This window comes from Hemitrygon akajei, chromosome 4 (assembly GCF_048418815.1).
Source record: "Hemitrygon akajei chromosome 4, sHemAka1.3, whole genome shotgun sequence".
Taxonomy (NCBI): Eukaryota; Metazoa; Chordata; class Chondrichthyes; order Myliobatiformes; family Dasyatidae; genus Hemitrygon; species Hemitrygon akajei.
In genome coordinates, this window is record NC_133127.1 from 75,817,740 (window position 1) to 75,841,819 (window position 24,080).

Genomic DNA, 24,080 nt, shown 5'->3' on the forward strand with positions numbered 1-24,080 from the left:
CAGATGCCACCTTCTTGAGGCAGTGCCTTTTGACGACATCCTCAATGTTGGGGAGGATAGTATCCATGATGGAGCTCACTAGGTTTGCAACTTTCTGCAGTTTTTTCCGATCCTGGGCCCCTCCGTACCAGATGGTGATGCAACCAGAAAGGATGCTCTCTAAGCTACACCTGTAGAAATTTGCAAGATTCTTTGGTGTCATATCAAGTCTCCTCAAACTCAACTGCAGCTACATTTCATTTGGAGCCTTCTTTGTAATTGCAGCAATATTTTGGGCTCTGAATAGACCTTCAGAGAAGTTGACACACAGAAACTTGGAACTGCTCCCCATTTCCACAGCTAATCCCTCAATGAGGACTGGTGTATGTTCCCTCGACTCCCCCTTCCTGAAGTCCACAATCAATTTCTTGGTCTTACTGATACTGAGTACAAGGTTATTGTGATACCACTCAACCAGCTGATCTATCTTCACTCCTGTGTGCCTCTGCATCACCATATGAAATTCTGCCAACAAGAGTTGTGTCGTAGTTGAGGAAGGGGAGGTGTTTTCTTTGATAGCTGCACTGAAATATCCATCATCATTTTATCAGTCACTGTCAGGGTAACACAATTATTCACCCCTAAATTGAATAATTGTCAGCTGAAGTCTTACCTCAGAGATGGAAAGAAAAATGTATCAGTGTAGCGGTGTGCTACACACAGCGCTAAAATAACGACACGGAGTCGATAAACTGCAGTCAAAGTTAATTTTATTCGAACTCCACAACTTTGCTTTAAAGCCTCCCTCACCCCGCCCTCCCCGGGCGCGGATGTTCCAAGAGACACGTACTCGCAAACCCCGCAGGCTTTTCTCCCTTTGTTGCGGACCTAGCCTTTGTGCCTGCACGCTGGCTATTTGTGAGCCAGTTCGAGTGCGCTAGGAAGTGGGTCGCCACATAACCCCTCCCCCCCCCCAGAACCGGCGATACACCCCCAATGTCCACAGTCTGGGCCGGACCCTGTTTGGGAGGTCGGCCTCTGCGCCGCGGTGCCGGAAACTCGACCGGTTGCGCCAGGTCCACATGGGCTGGTTTGAGTCAGTCCACCGTGAAAACCTCCTCTCTCCCCCCAACATCCAGCACGAACGTGGACCCATTGTTCCTGAGCACCGTGAACGGCCCCTCGTAGGGCCGTTGCAGCGGTGGCCGATGCCCGCCCCGTCGTACAAACACAAACTTACAGTTCAGCAGGTCTTTGGGTACGCAGGTCGGGTTCTGCCCATGCTGCGGTGGATATGGGGGCCAGGTCACCAAGCCGCTCGCGTAGTTTGCCCAGCACTGCTGCGGGTTCTTCCTCTTGCCCCCTTGGGGCTGGTATGAACTCCCCGGGGACGACCAGGGGTGCGCCGTACACCAACTCGGCCGACGAGGCGTGCAGATCGTCTTTGGGTGCCGTGCGGATGCCGAGTAGGACCCAGTGAAGCTCGTCCGCCCAGTTAGCTCCTCGCAGGCAGGCCATGAGAGCCGACTTTAGGTGACGGTGGAAACGCTCCACTAGTCTGTTCGACTGTGGGTGGTAGGCAGTGGTGTGGTGCAGCTGTGTCCCCAAAAGGCTGGCCATAGCAGACCACAGGCTGGAGGTGAACTGGGCGCCTCTGTCGGAGGTAATGTGGGCCGGTACACCAAAGCGGGACACCCAGGTGGCGATCAGTGCCCGGGCGCAAGATTCAGAGGTGGTGTTGGTGAGCGGGATCACCTCTGGCCATCTTGTGAACCGGTCCACGATAGTCAGGATGTGCCGCGCTCCGCGCGACACTGGCAGGGGGCCCACGATTGAAACGCCGGTGGGTGGGGTGGAACTGCTGCGGCGAAGCTTTGGTGTGCCGCTGCACCTTGGCCGTCTGGCAGTGCATGCACGTTCTGGCCCGTTCACTGACCTGCTTGTGGAGTCCATGCCAAACAAACCTGCTGGAGACCATCCGGACGGTAGTCCGGATGGAGGGGTGAGCCAAGTTATGAATGGAGTCGAAAACACGTCGCCGCCAAGGTGCCGGGACGACGGGACGGGGCTGGCCGGTGGCGACGTCACAGAGTAGGGTCCTCTCACCTGGGCCTACGGGGAGGTCCTGGAGCTGCAAACCGGAGACTGCAGTTCTGTAACTCAGGATCTCCTCATCTGCCTGCTGTGCCTCTGCCAGCGCCTCAAAGTCTACCCCTTGGGAAAGGGCGTGAATGTTAGGGTGAGAGAGCGCATCCGTCACAACATTGTCCTTACCCGAGATGTGCCGGACGTCCGTCGTGTATTCAGAGATGTAGGACAGATGGTGCTGCTGGCGGGACGACCAGGGATCGGACACCTTCATGAACGTAAAGGTAAGCGGTTTGTGGTCCGTGAACGTGGTGAAGGGCCTACCTTCTAAGAAGTACCTGAAATGCCGGATTGCCAGGTATAGCGCCAACAGTTCCCGGTCGAAAGCACTGTATTTGAGCTCAGGTGGCTGCAGGTGTTTGCTGAAAAATGCCAGGGGTTGCCAGCGGCCCGCGATGAGCTGCTCCAGTACCCCACCGACTGCCGTGTTAGATGCGCCACTGTGAGGGCGGTAGGGACGTCCATTCTGGGGTGCAATAGCATCGCGGCGTTCGCCAAGGCTTCCTTTGTTTGAATGAAAGCAGCGGCGGACTCCTCGTCCCAGGTAATGTCCTTGCCCGGACCGGACAGCAGGGCGAACAGGGGGCGCATGATCCGGGCAGCTGAAGGGAGGAAGCGGTGGTAGAAATTGACCATACCTACGAATTCCTGAAGGCCTTTGATCATGGTAGGTCGGGGGAAATGGCGGACCGCATCTACCTTAGCGGGCAGAGGTGTTGCCCCGTCTGCAGTAATCCTGTGGCCCAGGAAGTCAATGGTGTCGAGCCCGAACTGGCATTTGGCCGGGTTGATTGTTAGACCGTACTCACTCAGTTGGGCGTAGAGTTGACGGAGGTGGGACAGATGCTCCTGACGACTGCTGCTGGCTATGAGGATGTCGTCCGAATAGATGAATGCGAAGTCCAGGTCGCGTCCCACTGCGTCCATTAACCGCTGGAACGTCTGTGCGGCATTCTTCAGGCCGAAAAGCATGCGGAGGAACTCGAAAAGGCCGAATGGGGTGATGAGAGCCGTTTTGGGGACGTCGCCCGGATGCATCGGGATTTGATGGTATCCTTGGACGAGGTCTACCTTGGAGAAGATCCGTGCGCCGTGCAGGTTTGCTGCAAAGTCCTGAATGTGCGGCACAGGATAGCGGTCCGGTGTGGTAGCCTCGTTCAGCCTGCGGTAGTCACCGCACGGTCTCCAGCCCCCTGTCGCTTTGGGCACCATGTGCAGGGGGGAGGCCCATGGGCTGTCGGACCGCCGGATGATCCCCAATTCCTCCATCCTCTTGAACTCCTCCTTCGCCAGTCGGAGCTTGTCCGGGGGAAGCCGCCGAGCACGGGCATGGAGGGGTGATCCCTGGGTCGGGATGTGGTGCTGTACGCCGTGTCGGGGCATGGCTGTCGCGAACTGCGGTGCCAGAACCGATGGGAAATCCGCCAGGACCCTGGTGAAGTCGTTGTCGGACAGCGTGATGGAGCCGAGGTGAGGGGCTGGCAACTGGGCTGCACCCAGGGAGAATGTCTGAAAGGTCTCGGCGTGGACCAGTCTCTTCCTGGGCAGGTCGACCAGTAGGATGTGAGACCGCAAATAATCCGCACCCAGAAGTGGTTGGGCTACGGCGGCTAGTGTGAAGTCCCACGTGAACCGGCTGGAGCTGAACTGTAGCTGCACCTGACGGGTGCCATAGGTCCTTACTGTGCTGCCGCTCACGGCCCTCAGGGGGGGAACCGGTGCCCTGTTGCGGGTGTCGTAACTCGTCAGAGGTAAGACGCTGATCTCGGCACCGGTGTCAACCAAAAAATGGCGTCCCGACCGCTGGTCCCACACATACAGGAGGCTATCCCAAAGGCCAGCCGCTGTAGCCATTAGCGGCGGCTGGCCCTGGCATTTCCTGGGAACTTGCAGGGCGGGCAACAACGGCGGGCTTCTGCGCCCCACCGCTGGTGGTAGAAACACCATTGTTCGTTGGTCTCCTTACCCCTGCCTCTGGGGTTAGCGGGCTCTGCGGCCAGGCCTGGTCTGGTTTGCTGCTGGGAGCGTGGCCTGGTGATCTGTGCAACGGACGCCCCACTCACCTTCTTGGCGTTTCACAGCAAGTCCGCCCGGGCTGCCACCTTCCGGGGGTCGCTGAAATCCGTGTCGGACAGCAGCAGGCGGATGTCCTCGGGCAGCTGCTCTAGGAATGCCTGCTCAAACAGGAGGCAGGGTGTGTGTCCATCGGCCAGAGACAACATCTCATTCATTAAAGCCGATGGCGGTCTGTCTCCCAAGCCATCCAGGTGCAGTAAGCGGGCAGCTCGCTCGCGGCGTGAGAGTCCGAAAGTCCTTAGGAGCAGGGCTTTGAATTCCGTGTACTTGCCGTCCGCCGGGGGAGACTGTACGAACTCTGCAACCTGGGCCGTTGTGTCCTGGTTGAGGGAGCTCACCACGTAGTAGTAACGTGTGTCCTCCGAGGTTATCTGCCGAACGTGGAATTGGGCTTCTGCTTGCTGGAACCATAGGTGAGGTCGTAGCGTCCAGAAGCTTGGCAGTTTCAACGAAACCGCATGAACAGATGTGGCGTCGGTCATCTCCGGTCCAAAATCGTTTGGACCATCGGGGTCACCAATTGTAGCGGTATGCTACACGCAGCGCTAAAATAACGACATGGAGTCGATAAACTGCAGTCAAAGTTAATTTTATTCGAACTCCACAGCCTTGCTTTAAAGCCTCCCTCACCCCGCCCTCCCCGGGCGCAGATGTACCAAGAGCCGTACTCGCAAACCCCGCAGGCTTTTCTCCCTTTGTTGCGGACCTAGCCTTTGTGCCTGCACGCTGGCTAATTGTGAGCCGGTTCGTGTGTGCTAGGAAATGGGTCACCACATCAGGACACTATCAGTACAGAGGCAGTGTTGAAGTTATTGACTTTCAGATAAAACACTAAATTCAAGCTCAGCCTCTTCACTCAATGGCAATGAAGATCCTGCGGCATCACTCTAAGGCATCCTGAGGTGTGAAAGGCTTTAGCAATTCCAACTTCGCAAGCGGGTACAAATACTAAAAGCCCATAGGGTTCCAGTGCAGAAACTTTAATCCAACTTGACTCAGAAGCAGAAGTAATAGGAAAAAATATGGTTAATTGATCATGTGACTAAAAGGTGTTTACACTGGAGCTCCACAGAGCTCTGTCTTCGGTCCTCAACTGTATGTAGTACATAAATAATTGAGACCAAATGAAGTTTGTAGAGGGTTTGAAAAATTTGCTGCGGGGTTGACACTGAAATGGCAAGCTTTATACAACAGGCAAGGGGAAGGACAGGTCTGTTGGACAGAAGAGATGCCATTCAATCCAGAGAAGTACAAGGTAATGCAATTTGGAAGGGGCAGTAAGACATGGAAATATACAATAGGACAATATTGGAGTTGTGATGGAACAGGCAGACCTCAGTGGGTATATCCTTTATTAGGAGGAGGAATTTCTTAAGCCAGAGTGGTGAATATGTGGAATTCACAGCTGGAAACGGCTACGGAGACCAAGTCATTGGGCATATTTGAAGCAGAGGTTGGTATATTCTTAGTTAGGGCATCAAAAGTTATGGGGAGAAAGCAGGAGAATGGGGTTGAGAGGGATAATAATTCAACTATAATGGAATGGTGGGGCAGACTTGATGGGCCAAATGGCCCAATTCTGCTCCTATGTCTTATGGTCTTGTAGTCTATTAGCTAAAGCACATTAGACTTGAGAAATGGGTTATAGGGTCATAGAGCATTATAGCACAGAAACAGGCCCTTTGGCCCAACTAATGCCTTTACCAGGATATCAAAAACCAAGAGGCAGACACTTAAAGTAACTGATCTAAAGATTAAAGGGAAAATATGTTTGGCAGGAGGGAAAAGACTGAGGATGACGGAAACTCTCACATTTACACACTACATACATGAAGGGCCATGAAGCTGTGCTACACGTCTATTCCACTAAAATGAGATTGGACTGTGAATGCTCTTTATCACCTGGCAATATGGTGGGCTGAATGATGAGTAAAATGTCTATGATGCTGTGCTTTAAAGCACGAGGTGTTCTCAGTTTCTGTTTCTTCTTCAAGTCTATCGTATGGAGCTTATGTAATCTGAAATGGGAGTCATGTCACAGAGCCAAGATGGTATATATCATCTAACTACATAACAGGGCAAGTTTGAAGTTGAAGGAATGGGGGTTATATCAGGACCATGTCTTAGAAAAAGCAAACTTCAGAATTTCCAGGTTCTTGTTTAGGCAAAAAAGTTGGAAGTGAAACCTTTGCAGTTGTTGATGAACAGTAAGGAGTTCAGGAGCTTGCATTAAGAAAGACAAGTGTTTCAGTGTGTCCTCAGTTTTACTGTCATTCGTTAGCCAAAATGGATTAGTGATAGAGTTATTTTAGACAAATCTACTTTCACTTCTAATCCTTCGTTAATGATTTTTTTTTAAAGAGGTGGATGTGGCAATCTTCCACCAGGGCAAATTAAGCATCAAGTTAGAAATTAATTTACTCACTGGGCTAGAACTAATTCAACAATGAATTTAGCAGAACTCTTTGGGAAAGGAACTGTTTAACAGAAGCTTCAATTGCAGGTGGATAGAGACAGTATTGGGTAAAGGCACTCACTATCAGAGACAAACCAACTGTCACACAAATTATCATGGGTACTTGAAAGAGACAGCATACTAAACTAGCAAAGAGCCTCAATCTGCTTTTCAACCATATATTTAATAATCGCTCAATGGAGAGAAGAAAAGATCAGAGGGCTTTCGAGTTCAGATTAATCATTAGAAATTACCCAAGTCAATTGTAACCATAACTTTCATAGAAACTAGACCAGCAGCCAATAAAAATAATTTTAAAACTGTATCTCTGTTTATTCTGACTCGAGGTGCAAAAATGCCTGTGTAATTATGTTGCTCAACTCTATATTGCAGTTATAAGGCTATTGAGTGAAAGGCACAAAATAAGCACCAGTGCTTATCCCAAGGCCAGGTCTTTGCTGACTGTGCTCACAGAATACTGTTGACAGCATGCCCCATTAAGAAATTGAATTAATAATCAATCTCCTGCAGTGCCTGTAAATTAAAGTGAGTAGAAAAATACCATCTTGTACCACAGCAGCTTTCAGTACAATATAACCAATATTTTTGTTTGCAAATAGACATTGGGAAACCAGATTTCACAAAGTACTCAAACATTATTTTTAGCTCTTTAAGTCAAGGTACCTCCTATGTGTGGAAAAGGTATTTTGTTTCCTGTATAAGTCATTGTTAAAGCTTTGCAATAAGCTTTCCACTGTATATAATCATCAACAATTCTCTATTCTGGAGCCAAGTGCATCACTACTGTAGTAATGAGGTTAGAAATATGATCTTTTAGTCTCTGTTAATCTACAAGAAAAGCCTGAGTGACTGATGACGGTTTCCCCATCAACAATCTATTCCATCTTCTTTCCCGAATCCCAATGGTTCCAAATCTCTGCATTGGAGTATTGCACCTTCTGGTATACATACAAACTAAAACATGGTTTTCTGCATTTCAGCTTTCTCCCCAATCACTCTTGATTTATCACACAGTTCCAGAGACAATTGTAGCCAAAAGCACATTGTTCATGTTGACCTTCTGTGTTATTAACCCAAAAATGCCACAGTCAGTCTTAACCCTCTTCCATTATTTGGCCTATTGTCTTCTGACACTCAGTTCAAAATGGGATTGCAGAAACAGATAGAAATTATGGAGATGCTGTTTCAACCCTCCCCCTCCCCACCCCCGACTTTGCCCTGCTTTAGCATCCCAACAGCACTCTTTTTGAAAGCAGTTAATAAAGCACATTCTTGGAAGGCGTGTTCCTTAACATTTGAAAGAAAACACAGTTTGCATGATACAAGTGCTAAGCACCAAAGATAAAGAGATTCAGAAGGCCACAGTTTATGGAGTATAAAGGGTCATAAAAATGAGCTCACTGCTGAGAAACATGCCACAGTTTCTTATCTCAGCCTACAAAGAGATTTGTTTGTATAAGAGGCTGAAGGGTAAATAATACCACTGGGATTACTGCAAATTATCTTCAAGAGACAACAAGCTGGCAAAAGGAAATAAACTAGAAGGAAATGAGGTGAATTTCTTTCTCCGTTTTATGACATAGTCCACTGGATATGTTTAATTCAATGTAACGAAACATAACATTCATTGCCATACACAAGAATCTGCCTACTTGTGCAGAGATACAAAATATATTGACACTACTGTGGTCAAAGTACTATACAGCTACTTCCAATCTGCTGAATATATAGACAAACCCTGGTCAGTTTTTTTTCTTTTTATCTCAGAATACTGAAGCTGACTAACACATCAGACAACACTGACGAGTCCTGACGAAGGGTCTCAGCCCGAAACGTCGACAGCACTTCTCCCTATCGATGCTGCCTGGCCTGCTGTGTTCTACCAGCATTTTGTGTGTGTTGTTGTTTGAATTTCCAGCATCTGCAGATTTCCTCGTGTTTGCTCAGACAACACTAGTTAGCTTAACACAAAATGAAGGATCAACCTAAGAATTTTGTGGTCACTGATTGTTCAATACCTTCAGAGGTAGGCCTACCAAACACGCTCAATGTGACTGTTTGCCCTTGTTCGCATGGCAAACACACAAAAGTATTTACAGAGAACAAGCAGGCCAATAGACAAAAGATGCAGAGAACAAGAGAAGGCTGGATATTCAGATAATGCTTTCAGTCTTTATACCATCCTCAAGGATGCATCAACCAATAAATTGTGTATCGGGTCATTATTATGTAGATAAGTCATTATCTATTGTCTATCAATTAACTTGTTAGAAAATTTGTGCACAAGAAAGGCCCATAATGGTAAAAATTATTGTTAATCTTTAGGTTTTATTAATTGATGGATATACATACATCCACCACCTTATTAGGTACCTCGTGTATTAATAAACTGGCCACCAAGTGTAGGTTCATGGTATTCTGCTGCTGTAGCCCATCCACTTCAAGGTTCAACGTGTTGTGCATTCAGAGATACTCTTCTGTGCACCACTGTTGTAACTTGTGGTTATTTGAGTTACTGTTGCCTTCTTGTCAGCTTGAACCAGTTTGGCCATTCTCCTCTGACCTCTCAATAACAAGAAGCTTTCGGCCATAGAACTACCGTTAACTGGATGTTTTTGTTTTTCGCACCTTTTGCCGTACACTCAAGACTGTTGTACACAAAAACCCTAATAGATCGGCAGTTTCTGAGATATTCAAACCACCCCATCTGGCACCAACAATCATTCCACAGTCAAAATCATTTAAATCATATTTCTTCCCCATTCTGAAGTTTGATCTGAACAACAACTGAACTTTTTGACTATGTCTGCACACTTTTCTGCACTAAGTTACTGCCACATGACTGGCTGATTAAGTATTTGTATTAACGACCAGGTGTAAAGGATAAAGCGGCTAGTACAAAGCACTCAAGAAGTGCCACTGAACCTTTAAAGTTTTAGAAACTGGAATTCAGTTTGCCATGCGATCCAATATACAATATTCCAATATGCAGGCCTCCTGGATCATCAGCCTAAATGTTTGCAAATTCCAAGCAAGCCTTGAACCCAGAGTCTTTTGAATCAACGGAATGAGCACCACCATTGCCACAGAATCCACAAGGTTAGTGGAACAAGTGGATCACTTCATTTTTCTTTGACTCAACCCAGCTTAAGCAGGTTTATATTTTAGCAAACAGGTGGGAAAATCATGAGTTACCATACAGAGAAGAGGCTCTGAGTCAACAGCTATACAAGGGGACATTCTTCCCACCACTGCACTGCAGTAACACAAACTTAATCAATGGACCTAATGATCTATGGCAACTAATTTAACAACTCCCATAAGTAATCTCCAATCAGTTCAGTTCAGTTTCAGTTTATGGTCATTTAGAAACCACAAATGTAATGCAGTTAAAAAATGAGACAATGTTCCTCCAGAATGATATCACAAAAACACATGACAAAACGGATTACACCTGAAAATCCACATAATACCTGGCAATCCCCAAATCCAGAGTCCGGAATGACAGCCGTGCATCAACATCGCGCCAGTGCGTTGCCCGGAAAGGAGCTCCAAACCCACCAGACAAAACAAGACTACCCCGACACACCAAGTCAGGAGACCAACTCTACCACCCAACAAACCAAAAACTAAAGCTACAAGACCTACACAAAACCACAGTTACAACAGTGCAGACAACACCATAACTGATTTAAAAAAACAGACCATTTGCACAGTACAAATAGTCCAAAGATGTTAAAAGACTATAACCTGATAACTAATAAATTTGAGGTAAACTGGAGCAATATTAAAAGGCCAACAAAATTAACAAGTAAGAGATACATATTTTAGTGTCCTTTTCAGTCCAAGTTTGCTGGTTGACAAGTCAATCAGTTCATTTTAACCTTATTGAGGACAAATGCTGGCTGAGCCTTTGCTAGATATTTCTGTTTAAAATCAACATGGGAATATATCACAAGTATTTTAACTCATTTGGAAAAGATGCTTGAGGTATATTTTTCATCATACGTGCACAGCTTCATCATTTTTTCCTCAACACTGTGATTCTGGTAAGTGATCCTAGAAACAGAATGAGTAATGGTATATGCGAGGTGCAAAGCACTATCTTATTTCCTTCACTGCTACACATCTTCATTCAAAAGTATTACAATAGCAAGTTCACACAATATACTGCTCATGGTTAAAATTTTAATTTTATAAAGAGGTTTAGCCTTTTAACATACATCTATAAAAGGAAAAATATTCTGCAACAGCACAGACGTTAAGAGGATTGCAAGATTTTGAATACAAGAGGATGTTGGAAGGTAAAAGATGACAAATCAGTCACCAGGAACATATTTACTATTGAGAAGCCAAAACAGAACATTACATATTTCTGTGTGGTTATTTATTGCATTTAATTAACCTATAGAGTTATAAGCAGCTTGGGAAATGACTCATTAAAAATTTGCAGCACTAGAAATTGGGCCCTTGAGTCCCATGTTTTTGCTAATAACATTAACAGGTAAGCCTGGATATTGCCGGTCAGAGCAAGTTAATAACCATTGTTACTACCAGCTTCGCTGATATTAAGGGTTGTACTGAAGTCAGCATTGAAGGAAGGAACATGGTGATTTCATGAAAAACCTCCAGAAGCACCATGACTCACAATCTCCAGATGCACAATATCAATAATTCAAGAAACAGTGTTTATATAGCACCAAATTATTTTTTAAAAGCCTACAAGCTAGAGGGTGTGGGGGAATAAATTAGAACTAAGGGTGACAAATACAAATAGGTGTATGCTTACTTGAAGACAAATTCCTATTCAATTTTGATTTGGGAACTTAGGTCTGATCCTAGTCAGGATGTAGGAATTGCTAGTAAGGCCATTACCAATCAATGGATGACCTGTAGACGTTAATGGTGAACCATCTTCCTTAGCCACTAAAGCCTTTCTATAGGATGCTGCTGGGTAGCCGTTCTAGGATCCGGACCAGGCAACAATGCAGGAATAGTGATAGGTTTCCACATCAGGTTAGTACGCGACTTAAAAGTGAAACGTGCACATTCCCATGCACATGTTGGTCTTAAACTTTGGGATAGCTGGAGTTTGAGAAGTATTGCTGGAGTAGTGTAGGCAAGTGCAGTACGGTGGAGATGGAACATGACTCAGTCATAGGGCACTGGTGGTGGAGTTAATGTAGGTTTAAGGTAGTTAATAAGGTGCCCATTGAATGATCTTAGTCCTAAATGATGTTGTGGACCTGGACTCAACCAGGTAACCATCACATTCCTGATTTGTGCTTTGTAAATGGTGGAAGGATTTGGGCTACATAGAGGAGAGTCATTTTCCACAGGATACTGAGCTTCAGACTGACTCCCGCAGTCTTGATATTTCTGTGGCTGGTCCTGTTGAATTTCTGGTCAGTGGTGATTTCCCAGTGTTAATCCTGAAGGGACTTGGTCAATGTAATCCCATTGAATATAAAGGGTAGGTGGCTGGACTCTCTACTTGGCAATTAAAGGAAGCAATAATCACACCACACATCAACCACTGGACTAGATCTTGTTACTTTCAGGTATGGGCTGTAGCTTCATGTGTTTATTTATATTCCACTTCTCACATCCTCAGGAATGCTGTGAACACAGTAAAGTGGGGTTTGAAATGTCATCTCTGTGGTAAGGCAAGAAGCTCCATGACATGCTTTTGCCATTGGTAAGATCTTGCCAATGGTGAGATGCAGGAAAAAGTTTGTGAACCCTTTGCAATTACCTGGTTTTCTGCATTAATTACTCATAAATAGTGGTCTGATCTTCACCTAAGCCCTAATAATAGATAAACACAATCTGCCTAAAGTAATAGCACACAAATAATCGTACTTTTCATGTCTTCGTTAAACACATTTAAACAATACTCTTTCTAGCCTGGATCATTCTCAGTCCAGGCTGGAAAGAGTATGTGAACCCTTGTATTTAATATCTGGAAGAACCTCTTTTAGCAGCAATAACCTCCACCAAATGTTTCCTATAGCTCCTGATTAGATTTACACACTGGCAAGGAGGAATTTTAGACCATTTCTCCATACAAAACTTTTTCAGTTCATTAATATTTCTGGGATACCTTGCATGACCTCTTCAGGTCATGACACAGCATCTCAACTAGGTTAAGGTCTGGACTCCGACTTGGCCATTCCAAAACATGAATTTTCTTCTTTTTAAACCATTCTGTTGTTGATTTACTCTCGCGGTTCAGATCACTGTCTTGTTGCATCATCCAACTTCTATTAAGCTTCAGGTGACAGACTGCTACCCTGACATCTCCTGTAAGATGTCTTGCTACAATTTTGAATTCACTGTTCACTCAATGATTGCAACCTATCCAGGCCCTGAGACAGCAAAGCAGCCTCAAACCATGATGCTCCTTCTACCATGCTTCACAGCTGGGAGGAGGTTCTGGTGTTAGTGTGCAGTGTCCTTTGCCCTCCAAATATAGCAATATGCATCTCTGGCAAAAAGTTCAATTTTCGTCTCATCTGTCCACAGAACACTGTCCCAGAAGCATTGTGGAATATCCAGGTGGTCTTTTACAAACTTGAGACATGCAGTAATGTTTTCCTCAGAGAGCAGTGGTGTCCTTCCATAAACCCCAGTCTTGTTTAGTGTTTTTCTTATAGTGGACACATGAACAGAGACTTTAGCAAGTTCTAGAGATTTCTGCAGGTCTTTTGCTGTTACCCTTTTTCACCTCCTTCAGCACTGCACATTATGCCCATCATGTGATCTTTGCAGGATACCTAGGGAGAGTAGTAACAGCACTGAATTTCCTCCATTTGTAGACAATTTCTCTTACTGTGGACTGATGAACACTCAGGTCTTTAGAAATGTTTTCGTAGCCTTTTCCAGCTTCACGCATCTCTACAATTCTTCTTCTAAGATCCTCTGACAGTTGTTTTGATCAAGGCATGATGCAGATAAACAGATCTTTCTTGAGAAGAGCAGACTCTGTCAGTAACCTGGCTTTGTGTCTTTTATTTAATATAGAGCAGAGCACCTCTACAAGCCACACCTCCAATTTCATCTCATTGACTGGAAAACCTGACTCTAAATAGCTTTTGTAGAAGGTGTTACCCCAAAGCTTCATATATTTTTTGAACCTAGACTGTGATTGTTTAACTGGTGTGCTCAGTATTGATGAGAAGTAGTACAATAATTGTTTATGTGGTATTAATTTACGCAGATAATAGTTCGTCTATTATTGTGACTTAGATGAAGATCAGACCACATTTTATCAGCAATTAATGCAGAAAACCAGGCAACTGCAAAGGGTTTACAAACCTTTTCTTGCAACTGTACCTTAACAAAGACAATATAGAAAACTCTTCTGTGCTACATGGAGATTGGAGCTAGAATATTGCCAGAGGGTGTCTGTGCAACAGCTTAATTACTTTCCTTTAATGTCTCTTCTTTCCTTTTCAAGGTGGATGGGGTTCTGTCAGAGCCCATGATCTATAGCTGCACTCAAACTGCAGTTCTTTACAGTGTGATTCCTGCTCCCAGAGCTTACCCACCAGCTGTTTCTCGATATCACAAGGGTGTGGCCTGAAAGACGCATGCCTTCAGGGTAAGGCCCTGTGGATGAACTGGATTCCATGCCAGTGTCATCAACTACGGTGTCATAAGAGAAACAGAATATTGCGAACAGCAGTTCGGCTGTCTGAGGCCTCTGTACTCAGGCGCCTGCTTTCTCTCTTTTGATGGTGGGGGAGATTGTGAGCTGTTTTGTTTTTTTGGTCTCCCCTCGCACTGTGCTGACAGTTCTCCGTCCCTTGTTAGGGAGAAAGAGAGCCTGTTGTATGTCGAATTGTTGGGTGAACAATTAGTTTTTGTTGGACTGCAGATCGCAGTCTCTCTTCGGGGGCTTTGCTATTGCTTGTGTGGTGGGTGGTAGGCACTGATGCTTTCTGCTGAGGTAAGTGGGAGAGGGTTGATGCTTCATTGCTGCTTCTGCATGGGAGAGGGAAGAGGGAACTTTGAGGTTCCAACATTTTACTGTCATTTATTCTTCGGGTTTTTCTTCTATTGAAGAGCAAAATTTTCATGTTGTATACTGTATACGTTGAAAGACTGCCACAGGAACATTCTGCATTCATCTGCGAGAAGTCACTGTTTGAATTAGCAAGTGAGGGAACAAAATCTTGCAAGGCAGGAGCCATTTGAAAACTGCAAATCCCTTCGGGAATGAGTCACTGAAGTAGCAAGTGAGACAGGGACATCTAGTAGGGTGTGAGCCACTTGAAAACTGCAAATTTCGTCCGATGTAACTTTTATTTGAGCCAATAAAAAGAAGGGAGTGTAAGCAGAATGGCCATTGTTTGAGTGAGGCAGTGATAGAGTGGTTCAGCTTTGCCTCAACAAGCTTGATCCAGAACAGGCTTGGACCAGCACAGACGCAGGTCCTAAGTAAGTTTTCAGCACATTTTTGTCTGTTAGAATGTAGCTAGTGCATTGAGAATGTGTCCACAGTTAGTGGCATGTTCCTCGAGTGAGACTTGGGAATTTTGGGAAGTCTCCAGTCTCCCTGATAACTACATCTGCTCAAAATAAACCAAGCCTGAGCTCCTTAGAGACTGTGTTAAGGAACTGGAGCTGCAGCTCGATGACCTTCGGTTCAGGTTTTCTCTCACATCCCTAGGACATGCTTATAAGTTACTGCAAAGTGCCACTAGCCTCGGTGAGGCACAGAAGAATTTAGGTGGAATTGCTAAGCATGTGAGCAAAGCAATGGTACACTGAGGGACTGACAAATGGCTTTCTTCTAAACCATAAGCAAATGTGAAAAAATATGAGATTACCTCTTTGGCTAACCGTATGGTTTATTTCAAGAGAGTAATAGAGAAAAAGAGATTTCAGGAAAAAAAATTACAGAACTTGTAAGATGCCAGTACTGTGGAAGCTCAGGTCTTTGAGGACTGCAAGGTTAGAGCAGACTGCAGACATGGGGGTGAGGTCTTGGAGGACGTTGAACACAAGGATGAGAATTACAGCTTGAAGCCTTTACTGAACCAGCAACTGATGTGGCTCCAAACATACTCAGGTGAATAGGAGTTGAGAGTTAGTGAGAGAGCGCCAAACAACATTAATGGCCTGTGTTCAAACAAGAACACAACTCCAGTGCTCTTCGGGCCCATCTGTTTGCTTGCTTGTCAATGAGGAATAAATAGATGGCATGGGCTCGATGTAGAAGGTAGACTTCCAAGATAATAACTAACTGAACACAAGACTGAAGATGACCAGGGTTTGGGGAATGGTAACTCTAGCTACCTCCAGAGCTCCAGGAAAGCAAAGATAACAAGATAGATCATTTGGCCAGGTTTAGCACAGAGATTGAATTAACCGATATGACTGAAAAGCAAAATGTATCCCAATGCTACTACGGTAGAAAGTCATTGATCACAGGGAGCACTTCTGATGCATTTCACACAATGCAGAGTTGACCTTTAAGTTTAGTTCCATGCAGTAAATGTTGCTCTGGGGCATTAGGTTATTAAGCTTCAACAATATTGCTCTAGTTTTGGAAAATGATCCCCTAAAACTAACTCAAATGGTATGTTAGTATGCGTCCAGTCTGACATCAAAATTACTTATAAAACCAAAAGATTACTTTCTCTAATATACACGTCCTAAAGTTGAAGCAATATAGTTAGTCTGTTCTACACCAGCACTTCATGGCAGACACAGATTAGCAAGATTTCAAGCTTTGCCTGAGTTTACTGTACAGGGGAAAATACAACATATTTCAGTGGTTCAGAAACGTCATACCTTTTGAATTGTTTCAGAAATATTCCAATGTTCATGTTTCTTTTTGCATCCAGAATATTGATCTGCGATAAAAGGAATAAAACAACTCAGAACAAAATCAATCAAAATTGTACCAGCATTCTATTAACAATTGGATTCAATTAAACAATTATGATATACTGTATCAAGCCACAGCACTTGAAATAGATTGTGCACTGTGGATATTACATACAGTATGCATAGTGCCAACTAAAACTATGTGCTGAAATGTAGTGGAAAATTATGGCTAAGGTATATCACAAATGATGACACAAAACTTCAAGTAAGGCAATGCACGGTTGAAAAGGACTTGTTTCTGACGTGCCTTTTTAAAATCTCATTTGGCATTTACACAAATTTTGTACTTTCAATTTATTGTCCTAATCATTTTGAATTTCCTTATTTCCCAATGGTAAGAAACCAAGTTAACAAATTTCACGACACATGCCAGTGATGATAAACCTGATTCTGAAATAAGGTGTAGAGATACTAACCCTGAATTATTTTAAAGATATAGCAGAGTTATCTTTGCTGTAGTACTAGTGAGTGCAATGCTGTCTACACTGTATTTCTCAATCACTGAGCTGATCTGGTGTTCTACTCTCCAAGTAAAGTAATTCACTTTGTCTGATCAAAATACCTGCAGAACTACAAACTGAAATACAGAGTGATGTGCTTTAGTTAGAGGAAGGTGAAATCTAGTTACAGCATTGGTTTTCATTTGACATATTCTTTTATTTGTACCCTATATGGGAAAGAATAATATTTACAATATTGCAAATCGTAATTTAGATTTAGGAGGCCATTTAAAAATTAACTTTTTTTCCACGGAAGAGAGGTGCATATCTACTTATTCAATATTTCCTAGTTGGAATTCAGTGCAAGTTTGACATACAGGAGAGACAACATGTGAACAGAAGATAGCTGAACCATGTATTCTTTACAAAGCTAAACAAATGCACCTGATCGCTATGCATTAAATATCAATCTGAACTCAGATGTGCTTTCACCCACTTTCTCCACAGGAAACTGGGGAAAATATTCAGAATAAACAATAATTACTTTCTATGAAGATTCTCCCCTGTTCTCTCTAGAGTTGCCTTTGTCTACAGTCCAGGGACCTCGTGCTAAATTCATGACAGGAGATCTAGAGAATTAAATAATTTTCCCACTCCAGTTTAGGACACCAGGATAAGCAACATTATGTAATTAATAAAATCCCAAAGCACAGCCATATAATTTTAAATATTTCTTCCACAACTTATTTCAACATTTAATATTTTTTCCTCATCTGCTCTTCGGTTCTCTCATTTTGTGGCATTTAGCCAGTCAATATAACGTTTTTATAACTTCGCCACTTACCCCCATCTGCAAATTTCCATCAGGTAGCTAACTGACTCCCTTCTTATCCCAACTGAACTACCTCATCTTAAATGATCATTTCATTCAAAAGGCAACCACCATTCAGATCGGAACAAGGTGAATTTCTCAGAGGAACATATTTTCTACAAGATCAATATACACTTCCGTCAAATTAAGTTAAGTGCTCTTAACCAACGTTGGAAGTAGCAAACTAAAGGGATGCATTTCTTGACGGGTTGATGATTGCCATCTCCCAATTAGCATGACCACCTAGGACACACAGTATTGGACCACCTTGTTAAGCCAGCTAGGTCAAGAGTACAATGTTACAACCATTTTACTTGTCTCTCTTTGTTTAAAAACTGTGCACTGAGTGCGCAAATTGCAAAGTTAAAAAGAAGAAGCAATATTCACCATGGCCATATCCCACCATTTTGTTTTTGGAACCATGTTTAGTCTCCAAGCTCTACTGCTGACCCCCTTCATCCTCTCCCCTGGCATTGTTATTCCTTGTGCAAACTACAGCTTGCAGCTCTTCCCTCATCGGCGTTCTACCCCTCTGTGGTCTCTTTTCACACTCACCCTGCAGCTCCAGCACATTACAGACAACAAGTAATCAGCTTCTGGGACAAGACTACAAATATTGGAATAGCATCATGCCTGTTCAAAGTGAGCCAATGCAGTTCATTGGTGAGAAATGTAGAAGGGAACAGTTTTAATTACCTGACCGCCCAATGGTCTTTTCTTACTTTTCAGCAATAAACATTCAGAGTCTGTTCCCACGTCTTGCCAGAATGGCAGATGAATTTCAAACTCAGCATCCGGATGGTCATACTGATTTTAGAAATCAGATTCATCAGAACCTGACAGTAGAAGTTAGATTCAATGGGCGAATCTTGCACTATTGATTTTACTGGCTAATTATTGTGATGTTATCACGAGGTTGGAGTAACAGTAATCATACAGTTCCACCTCCTGATTTTAAAGTGATTATCTTTAATGACCAGGAAGCCAGGAGCACCACAAGTTAGACTATTTGTACCTCCCGTCATCTTCCCAGTTCTCTGGCTGACCTAGCCTCTCCAGTATACCAGAGTCATTTTTAATGAGCTAAAATGCTGGCAGGTTTTGGAATTCTACATTGCTTTAGCCAAATTATTATTCAGGAAAAAGAGCACAGTCCACAAATCACAATCTTGGACCACTAACTTCATATTAATGTTATTAAAACACCATTAAAGTTTATTGCTATAATATCGATTTTGCAATTTTTTCCTTGGCACATCTGTATAACATCTTGAGAAACTCTTACACTGGGAGTATATTGTTTCACTAAAATCGCACGTTTAATCCATCTTAAAATTAAAAGGTTTACAAAATTCACTATCTAAACTATCTTAAAAAAAACCTGTGCTTTTAAACATTTGAATAGATTTACATTTCATTTTGGAATGATTGAGGAGAATAAAGAGGATGAATAAATATAACTGCAGATCTGTACTTAAAATTCAAAAGTAAGTGTGCTGTAAACTATGCTTATAATTTGTATGAATATTCTTTTAGATGGTAGAAATCAGATTCATTGGTTAAATGTTGCAATATTGCTTTTAATGGCTAATTATTGTGATGTTATCAAGAGATTGGGGCAACAGTATTGAAGGAGGGGGAGAAGGAATGAAAAGAGCACCAGTTTATGGTCAAGAAAAATCCTTTAAAACCTGAGATGTGGAAGTTCGGCTAAATTTATCAGCAAAGCTTCGTTACCTGAAGTGTCTCCCACCAAGCAACTGAGCAGAATGTCTAGCAGGACAGTCTGTGACATTAGACTGCAGCCGGAGGCATTGGATTTCAGTAGAGTGGAGGGGCGGACAGCAAAGCAGATCCCAGCAGAGAAATCAGAATCGGATTTATTATCACTGACTTGAAATCTGCTATTTTACGGCAGCAGTACGGTGCAAAGACATAAAATAGTATAATGCACGTGGGTTCATGGACTATTCAGAATTCTGGTGGTGGAGGGAAAGAAGCATTTCTGAATTATTCAGAATGAGTCTTCACATTCTTTCCAGTACGTCCTCCCCAATGCTGGCAGCAAGAGAGCATGTCCTGATGGTGAGGGTCCTTAGTGCTCGATGCCACCTTCTTGAGGCACTGCCTCTTGAAGATGTTGTCAGTGTTGAAAAGTTGTGGCTGAGCCTGTAAACCTCTGAAGCCCCCACACCAGACTGTGATACAACCAGTTTGAATGCTTTCATCCATACATTGATAAGAGTCTTAGTGACATACTGTACCAAATCTCCTCAAACTCCTGAAGAAGTAGAGTTATTGGCATGCTTTCTTCATAATTGCATTCATCTATTGGGCCAAGGATAGATCCTACAAGATGTTGACACCCAGGAACTTGAAGTTGTCCACCCCATCCAGCACTGACCCCCTCAATCGGTTTGTGTGTTCTCCCGAATTTCCTTTCCCAAGGTCCACAGTCAATCTCTTGGCTTTCCTATCACTGAGTGTGAGGATTTTGTTGCAACACTACTCAACCACCAAATCAATCTCACTCGTCACCATCGGAGATTCTATAACAACAGTGGTGTCATGGGCAAACTTCGATGGCATTTGAGCTGCACTTAGCCACAAGAGTGCAAACTAAAGCAAAGATTCCCAGCAAAGAGGAGGTCAGTACTGATCCACATTGACTGTGATTTCCAATGAAGAGGTCAAGGATCCAGTTGCAGAGGGAAGTACAAAGGCCCTGGTCTTGAAGCTTTGTCATTAGTACTAAGCTGTAATTGATGAACAGCAGCCTGATGTATGGTTTGCAGCTGTCTATCTAGAGTGGGGAGGCACTGGAATCACAGCTGCTGTAGACCAATTGCAGCAAGTCCATGTCCTTGCTCAGGCAGGAGTTAATTCTTGCCTTGTGCTACTGGTCAAGAGTTGTCAGGGTAACTAACCCTGCTCTTGAGGGCAGAATATCAGGAATCATGGACAGACTACAGCAATGAAATTTAAATCATGTTCTGAAATCCACAGATGTGTAAAGTGTTAGGTCACAATTGGATTTCACCAAAAACTGAGTCTTTGTCAATTACTATGATTGGACTCCACCCTCTACTCTCCTTGTATCCATGCCAACCACTTTTATCAACTGATAAGTCTGTCAGCCGTGTCCATTTAGATACATAGCTGAACAGCTGCTTATGGGTATTCCAAAGGGCTTGTTGCCCAGAGATTGTGCAGTAGAAACTTGGGGAAGGGGTACACATATTTAAAACAAAAAACATCTGTCCTTTAAAATGTTAATTATCCTTTTCCTATGAATAGTTTAAAAACATTTGTCATTTTATAATTGTGTCAGCACATTATTCAAGAAGTTCAATAGTTCAAAAAGAAATTGTAAAGCAACACACACAAAATGATGGAAGAACAGAGCAGGTCAGGCAGCATCTATGGAAAAGAGTAAACAGTCAACATTTTGGGCTGAGACCCTTCTTCAGGACTGAGAAGGAGGGAGGGAAATGCCAGAATAAAAAGGTGGGAGGAAGAGAAGGAGGCTAGATGGAATGTGATAAGTGAAGTCAGGTAGGTGGGAAAGGCCACGGGCTGGAGAAGAAAGATTCTGATAGGAGAGGACAGTAAACCATAAGAGAAAGGGAAGGTGGAGGGTCCCTGGGGAAAGTAATAGGAAGGTGAGAAGTGGAAGGTCAGGATGGGGAATATCAGGGAACAAAGTATAGCAACTTATTCAAAAACAATTCGTATTTTGCATTAAAACACAGAAAACTGGATCTTTACCTCTTTGTTGCTGCTTTTAAACGAAGATCTTGAACTTGCTGCCCCAGATTTAATTTTGACGTCATCTTGCTGACCGAACAGCTCCTCAATAGTCCTTGTGTCAATCCTGTAAGAGTGCTCTTTTGCGCTAATCGTCCAGATATTTGTCTTTCCACGAATATGCTCTTCAGGGATGGTTTTCCAGAAGAAACTGCGTATTCGTTTTTGACGACCAGCTCGGGAACCCGATGGCGGAGGAGGGAGTCCTGGTGGCGGTGGTGGTGGAGGAGGAGGTGGTGGAGGAGGAGGAGGAGGAGGAGGTGGTGGTGGTGGAGGCCCTGGAAGTGAAGGTGATGGCGTCGATGCTTCAGGGATTAAATCAGAGATTGATGCAGAACTTGCATTCTCTTTGTCATTTACAAATGACAGGCAACTCATCACTTGCATTGTAATCCAAGAAAAGAAAAAATAATCGGGCTTTTTCCAACCCCTTGCAAGATCCTTAAAGGCTGGGGCTAATTCACTGCCATTGTTCCAACATTTGCTGATAACTTCTATCATTCACAGGATTTTCTGCATGTAATCCACCGAAGAGTGTAATGTCCCAAAATAGTCATATTTTTTCATGGTTCATCCACCAAAGCACCAGGATCTATTGATCAAAAGAAAAATCCCTTCATGTTAGCTAAGGGAATAATCAACAGCATGGAGTATTTCCCTCAAAACTGACTAACTCCTTACAGTTTCTACTCAAGGCTCATTTTTTGGGGCAGGTGGGGATCAAACATCGGCCAGGATTCCCACGACACATTTACCAAAAATGACCTGAGACTTGAAATGGAAAGAGATAATACTGGAGAAACTCAGCAAGTCATGTGATATCCATAGAAAGAGAAAAGTGTGTTACTGTTTCAGGTCAAAATTCCTTCATCAGATGTCGCCAGACCTGCTGAGATTTGTCAGTATTTCATTTCAGATGTTCAACATCTGCAGTTCTTTGATTTCCAAATCCACTTTCATTTTTGTTAAAATTTCAATTTTCCACACCTTTCATAAATTAACAATAAAAATGTGATAACATTAGTTGCAAGGTTCTAATTTCTTCTGTGGATTTGGACTCTCCTTCAGATACAGACTTTTAAATATTAGAATCACTTCATATCTCACTGGAACCTTTGCTCTATGTGGAAAAAAGAATGGAGACTGCAACTAGGCAATTTGCATTCCCATCCTGACATGTCCGTCCATGGTCTCCTCTACTACTGTAACGAGGCCACTCTTGGCTTTGAGGAGCAGCACTTCATATTCCTTCTGGGTAGCCTCCAACCTGATGGTATGAACACTGATTTATCTAACTTCTGGTAATTTCTCTCTCTCTCCCCTTCTCTCTTTTTCCATTCCCCATTTATCTCTCCTATTCTCCTGACCTGCCCAGCACCTCCCCTAGTGCCCCTTCTCCTCGCCTTTCTCCCATGGCCCAATGCCATCGCCTATCAGATTCCTTCTTCCTCAGCCCTTTACCTCTCACATCCCAGCTTCTCACTTCATTCCCCCTCTCCCACCTACCAACCTTCCCCTCCACTGTTTTACCTATCGTTTGCCAGCTTACACTCCTTCCCTTCCTCCCACCTTCTTATTCTGGCATTTTCCCCCTTCCTTTCCAGTCATGATGAAGGGACTCGGCTGAAGCATCGGCTATTTATTTTTCTGCATAGATGCTACCTGACCCACTGAGTTCCTCCAGCATTTTGTGTTGTCACTTTGCGACTCCACATCCATGTTACTTGGGAACCAAGCAGAATTAATTGGAATTCATTTAATATTAGCCATTAAGTAACTTGAGTTAAATTTCAACATTTTCCCCTACTTCTGAGTTAGCAGGTAACTGACATCTGCTAACTCAGTAAAGATCAAGAATAAAGGCCAAATCTGGTACCGGTGGCCCCCACTTTTCGAACGTTCGCTTTACGAACAACTCGCTGCTACGAAAGACTTACATTAGTACCTATTTTCGCTAACCAAAGAGGATTTTTGCTTTAACGAAAAAAAGACGCCCGCTTTATACATCTGCTTACCCCGAGAAAGACTACAATGACCATGAAGCCTTGTGTGGGCAGTTGTTTGCGTATGCGTGTACGTGTGGATTTTTTTTCTCCAAACTTATTTTGGCTTGCTGCCTTCCTGAGTTTGATAAGTGAAACTACACTGTACCTACAATATTTCTACTTTATATAGGGTGTAAATTTATCATATCATTCCTGCTTTTACTATATGTTAGTGTTATTTGCTTTGATTTGATAGGTTTTTTTTGGGTCTGGGAACACTCAAAAATTTTTCCCATATAAATTAATGGTAATTGTTTCTTCGCTTTACGACATTTCGGTTTACAAATGGTTTCATAAGAACGCTCTACCTTCGGATTGCAGGGGAAACCTGTAATTCTATT

At 43.7% G+C, this 24,080-nt stretch overlaps 1 protein-coding gene across 3 annotated transcripts in view; it reads right to left on the minus strand.

Moving 5' to 3' along the window:
- fhdc1 (FH2 domain containing 1) overlaps positions 1-24,080 on the minus strand; it is a 92,670-nt gene that overhangs the window by 53,412 nt on the left and 15,178 nt on the right. For all 3 annotated transcript variants that reach the window (XM_073042881.1, XM_073042880.1, XM_073042882.1), the window contains 2 exons: positions 21,656-22,286; positions 16,481-16,542 (listed from right to left, as the gene is read on the minus strand). In XM_073042881.1, coding sequence (XP_072898982.1) covers positions 16,481-16,542; positions 21,656-22,195 — 602 coding nt within the window. In that variant the 5' untranslated portion in view covers positions 22,196-22,286. The remainder of the gene's footprint in view (positions 1-16,480; positions 16,543-21,655; positions 22,287-24,080) is intronic.